Source organism: Pistacia vera, unplaced genomic scaffold, assembly GCF_008641045.1.
Source record: "Pistacia vera cultivar Batoury unplaced genomic scaffold, PisVer_v2 Contig469, whole genome shotgun sequence".
Classification (NCBI taxonomy): Eukaryota; Viridiplantae; Streptophyta; class Magnoliopsida; order Sapindales; family Anacardiaceae; genus Pistacia; species Pistacia vera.
Genome location: NW_022196300.1, coordinates 265,565 through 271,738, shown reverse-complemented (window position 1 = coordinate 271,738; position 6,174 = coordinate 265,565). Strand labels below are relative to the sequence as shown.

The window sequence follows — 6,174 nt, the reverse complement described above, 5'->3', positions numbered from 1 at the left end:
GTAAATAGATCCCATATTTAAAGCTAAATATTCCTAAAGACTAAAGCAATTAATTAAATTTATAGACCTCTTCTCAACCAAAACATGTATTATAGATCATAAAAGAAAACGCATGCCATAGGAATAACTCTTTTAACATTTTGGTAACAATAAATGATAGAAATCTATATATGCTTTCTGTAGGACACAAATGCGGCCTGTATTAAAGTGAATACAAGTAAAGAAGAATGACAATAAAAATGACAGAAATGGCAGTCCATGGAGTTCTTAAAATTTCTTGTTTCAAATTTGCCTTCCACTTGTTCCAAGGTCTTCTGCAATACGCATTCAGATCTTCAACAAGAGAAGAAAACTGGAAATAATAAGAATCAAAAGTAGCCTGCTCCACAAGTTTATGAAAAAGAGTTGGTACTTTTTCACTATCCCCAAGAAGATTTTCGATAATTTCTTGTCGAACGAACAATTCCACATCCTTGGGAGTGTGAACAAGATAATTCATGAAGATAACATAGTCACATAAGAGATTATCATCACATTGACTTTGCTCAAACGCCAAAAGATTTTTCACTACATATTCCATCGGGCTACATATACTAAGCCGTGGAATTTCCAATATTTCATCACGGAATTTTATATCAAACAAATTTGCAGTTGACCCCAACTTGAACTTCACTCCAATTTTATGTAGTTTTGATACATTTGGTGTCGTCAGAATTTTAGGTCTCACTTCCTTTGGCAATTTAGAAGGCACCATGCAAATTCTAAGAAAATGAACAAGATGTTTCACCCTCAAATAATTTCTTTCTTCAAAGTTCTCTATTCCTAAAAATCCGCAATGAAATCTAGTGAACTCATGGGTAATCTCAAGCATAGAAAGTTTACCATCTCTGTTCGAGGATATGTTGATATTCGCTAGCGTAAACAAATCCTCAAGGCTAAAAAATGGAAGCTGATTTTCTACCAAATACATATCATCATTTATATCATGTATTTTATATGGATTACTGAATACTTGATCAGAAATAAGAACCTCCTCCATAGTGTTCCTCAATAATACCTCAATAACAAAGATGCCATCCACTAAATCAACGTCACAAAGTCATCACTATTAAGTTCAATGCATTCTGAATAACAATTACGCACCGTTTCTTCCTTTTCCTTGTAAATTTTATAAAATCCTCTAAACTTACGTCGGTTCGTTGAAGAAAATCTTGTAGGTACCTTCTTTTGTACTTCTCCATTTCATTTAACTCTTGTCTACCATGATGAATTGGACCAATGGAGATGACTCGAGGCGTGTAGGCCTTTTCATCTAATCGACGTAGATTCTCTAAAACTCTATGAATAGTGCATCTATCAAATAGCGGATAAATTCTTTCAATTTCATTCCTCATAGAAGTTGCTAAGTGGAAGTGTGGGCTTTCCATGTCAATCATTGCATGATCAATTCTTTCAATTTCTTCAATTTTTGTTTTGGCATTTTCCATCTGCCAATCGAATTGAGATGATCAATAAGAAGAAATCAAGAAAACTTTCACAACGCAAGATTAAATAAAGTTAGGAAACAAATATATGAGAGGGTATTTGCCTGCAAAAATTATCGATATATAGCTTATGCGATCTTGATCAAGTTTTGTAACAACGTAAATGAACCTAGAAATAATTAAAAAGAATAATTTTTTTTTTATGGGAGTAAGGAAGTGATCTGAGTCAAGATATACATGTTTGCAAGTGTATAACTATAAATCACTTGTGGAGTTGATCTGGTAATCTGGCCTCTCTAGTTTATCTCTTTTCTATTCTAAGTCAGTATCTTATTTCCCTACAAATTCGCAAAGATTGGCATCTCCTTGTTATTAATTGCTCTTCAATTTTTTAATGACAGTATTAATTATATTTAAAATAGGCTGTTTAATAAATAAGTGAGGTACATTTAGCATCACCTTTGAAATTATGGCAGGCCAACCAAAAAAAAAAAAAAAAAATATTATGAAAGTTTCTTATTGGTAAAAACTGACTAATTGGTAAAAAATATTTTTCTTATTTGAGATTTCTATTTTCTCTTCTTGCTTAGATATTTGAAAGGCACTAATCATCCTTAGCTCATAGCCATTGACGCACAAATCCCATACTTCGAGCAATTGCCACTTATCCACCGTAAACACCCAGGGACGGAGCCATGTAAAGTCTAGTGGGGGCTCAAGCCACTAAAACAAATTTTTAATTTAAGGACAAATTCAGTTTCGTCATTTTAGGGACAAAATTGTAATTTCATCACAAAATGCTTAGCACCCAATTTCCACCCCGTACCAACAATAGATTTCGCCCTCAATATGGAGGGAGAATGAAATAATATGGAGGGAATTCATTCTAGGATGAAATTTATTATTTTTGGACAAAAAATTTTGTAGCTAAAAACCTTCTTTTTCTGGGATGAAAGTTTTTGTCTCTAATTTGGAAAACTTATTAGGGACGAAATATGATTTTGTCCTCGATTGTAAAAATACATTTTTGGGGACGAAATTTATTATTTTTCCACGAAAAATTTTGTAAGCAAAAACCTTTTTTTCTTGGACGAAAGTTTTTTGTCTCTGATTGTACAAAATTTAGAAAACTTATTAGGGATGAAATATGATTTTGTCCTAGACTGTGAAAAATGCATTTTTAGAGACGAAATTTGGAAACACTACAAGAAATTTTAAATTTAGGGATGAATTTAGTTTCATCCTAGAATTGTCATTTTAGGGGACGAAAATATAATTTTGTCAAAAAATGTTTAGCACTCAACTTCCATTCCCACAACAATGCCATTTGGAGGGAAGGATGAAATAATATGGATTATGGAGGGAAATCATTTGGGGAAAAAATTAATTATTTTTGGACCAAAATTTTTGTAGCTAAACATCTGTTTTTTCTGGGACGAAATGTTTTGTCTCTAATTGTACAAAGTTTGGAAACTTATTAGGGACAAAATATAATTTTGTCCTCGATTGTGAAAAATGCATTTTTAGGGACGAAATTTGGAAAACTAATTAGAAGGGAAATATTATTAATTCTAGGTAAATGTAAAAACACCAAATTCCTTTTCTATTTCATTTGAAACAAAACTCAGACTTGCTTTCTGGTGAATCTCGACCTACTGCTTTGAAATTGATTGAAACCCAAGATAAAAAATTGAAAATTAAGTGCAGGTGGCGAATGAGGATCAGTTGAAAATGGCAGGAAGGCATGACGAGTATCTTTGAGGATCTCAACATGGTCTAATGGGCCGTCTGTAACGCCCCACTTGAGGTACGTAGCTAATGTTTCTTATTTGCTCTTATTTGAGTCGGTTTATTATTAATATTGGTTGGTTGGTTGGCTTTTGGTAGTATTGATATGTTGAGTATTGCCTTGAAATTGGTTGGAATTAGAGGATTTTTGAGGTTCCAGGCTTCGCCGGGGCGAAGAAGAATCATCGCCGCGGCGAAGAGGTGTTGCAGCCACGGAGGAGCTGCTGGAAAGTTTCGCCGCGGTGACAGAACCTTCTTCGCCGCGGTGACGGGTCGCTGAAAATATTGTTAAGTTTTAGATATTTTCTTCCCTAAGGACAATTTGACCATTCTACCCCTAATTAGTAAGAAAAGTGGGGAGTGAAATGTAAGAAAAATTCATGGAGAATATGTTGGTGTGGGGGTGTGATTGCAATGAATCAAAGGATATAGATGGAATTCCTAAGGAAGAGTAAGGGCAAAATGGGAATGCTTGGGCATAAATTGTGTTAAAAGGAATTAAGTCATTGCAAACCCTTCATTCTTCTTCTCCACCGCCATTCTCCTTTCTTACTTCCTCTCAATTCCTTTTTCATTAGTTCAAGGATTTTTAAAGGGCTTTTGGGAGTGATTGGGGTAGAAAATCAATTTAAGGCATCATAAGGTAAGGATTCTTGCTTTGGATGTAAGATTTTGTGAGGTTTTGGATATATTTGTATGTGGAAGTCTCATGGTTTTATTGTTTAAAGGGTAGAGACAAGGCTAGCAGTCCAAAGGAAAGGAAGTGCTAGTGAGATCCCTCCATTTCAAGGTAAGTAAATCCCCACCTAAGTTGAGGTTTGATAACTTTTTGAGTAGAGATTTAATAGCAATTATGTATGTATGTTATGTGCATGTTATATGCTATGAAATTGAGATTATTGATCCATGTTGTGATTGAATACACTTCATTTAAGAGAAGTGTTGATATGTGATGAGAAGATGTAGTTGAGATGAGGTTTGGAAGGTTTTGAGTAAAACTTTTTAGAAGTGTTATTCCTTGGCAGGATTTATAGCTATGTGAGGGAGTTTCTCCCATTTGGGATGGTTAGAGAAAGAAATAGAGCTATTGTTATAGTAGAGTCTTGGTATGCACTTTAGTTGTTTGATGAAATGCCTAAGAGAGGTTTGAGTATGAGTAGTAAATCTTAATTCTTGCAACATGGCATATTGGCATTTCATAAGTGCATTAGTGAAGATAAACCATCTATATGCATTAATTGTGCTGTGAGAAGTGACTTAAGAAAGAGTAGATAACCTTGTGAATGCACTTGCTCTAAGAGTAGAGAACTTTGTGAATGAACTACTCTAAGAGCAGAGAGGATTAGAAGTGCTAGAGTGGAGTGAGTGAGAAGAACACTAATTTAACTACAAGAAAACTGGCATTCTGCGTCTAGCAAAATTAGACGCAGAAAGTCACATTTAGATGCTAAGCCATTTTAAGCGTCTAAATTTGGTTGTCGCCCCCTTAGTTGCCGTAGGCTGGTCTCAGATTCATAGCGCGTCTATATTGTGGTTTAGACGCAAAAAGTTTTCTTTTTTGCGACTAGCAAAATAGTCGGTAAATGCTAGTTAAATTAGTCCCCCAACTTAGACGCTAAAAGTTCAAGGGTAATTTGGTAAAATTGTATAACGACTAATCAATTACTTGCAAAATGTCAGTTTTAGTGTCTAATAATTTTTCGCGAATCCCACACAAATTAGACGCCAAAGGTGTAAGGGTAATTTCGTAAAAGGCTTTCGCAACTATTTTATTAGTCGACGAATGTATCTATTAGTGACAAAAATTTAGTGGCTAATTGTAACTCTTTTAGACGCTGAATGTAGAATCCAAACGGTTTTCGCGACTATTTTATTAGTGGCCAAATATATCTTTTGGTGACCAAAATTTAGTAGTTAATTATAGTAATTTTAGATGCTGAATGTGAAATCTAATAGGTTTTTGCAACTATTTTATTAGTGGCCGAATGTATCTTTTGGTGACCAAAATTTAGTATCTAATTATAGTCATTTTAGACGCTGAATGTGGAATCCAATTACGATAAATTACTGTTTGCTACTACAAAATTAGTTGCAGAATGTGCTTTTTTTTAGAAAATAATTAGTGGCAAAAGCATTTTGTATTGACTTAGTTTATACATTCAACATCAACAAAATAATCCATCACAATATAAAAATATGAACACTAACATCAAATATCATAATTTCTTATTTTCTTGTTGTTGGACTATGCGCCTTAACTCTGCTTCTACTCCTTCAAGTAAGATGAGATGCTCCTTCAAGCATTATTGCACGAATGTATCATTTTTTCCTACCATCAATTCAATGCATAATCAATAAGTCAAGCAAAAAACTAAATTATTACAAATAAATTATAATTATTCTGGGGCATACAATATGTGACAAAAACTTATGAAATGGCAATAGAAAAGAAAGACTACTCCTCAAAGTTCACAGAACGTACTGCAGCACCAAACCAAAATCAAATTGATGGAGTAGAAAAGCAAATATCTCACAGATTAACAATCTAAACTTCAATTCCCTAGTTTAAAATTTTAAACTAAGTTAAATTTCTTCTTTCATTCAGCCAAATGTGTTTTTGTAGAATACAACCTTATTCATAAAGGCTATAAATGTTTGAAATCTGATGGAAAAATAGTCATCTCACCTATGCCAATAATCTTGGTTTTAATTCAAGGTCTGATTTTGGTCCCAATTTCTGTACTTTTGATTGTTCTTCTTATACATTGCATACATCATCTTTACTATTCACCATTGTTCAGCATGCTGTCCCTCGGTTTCAACTCTTCCTATTGTCACCTCATTAAATTCAATCCCTTCAAATTCAGCCTACCTAAGTTAAATTTCTATATAAGTTTACCAA

At 33.7% G+C, this 6,174-nt stretch overlaps 1 protein-coding gene across 1 annotated transcript; it reads right to left on the bottom strand.

The window, feature by feature from the left end:
• Positions 1–202: 202 nt before the first annotated feature.
• On the bottom strand, positions 203–1,039 carry LOC116145879 (UPF0481 protein At3g47200-like). The gene has a single exon (XM_031431314.1). The coding sequence runs from the start codon at positions 1,037–1,039 to the stop codon at positions 203–205; it is 837 nt and encodes a 278-aa protein (XP_031287174.1).
• Between the last annotated feature and the right edge of the window lie 5,135 nt (positions 1,040–6,174).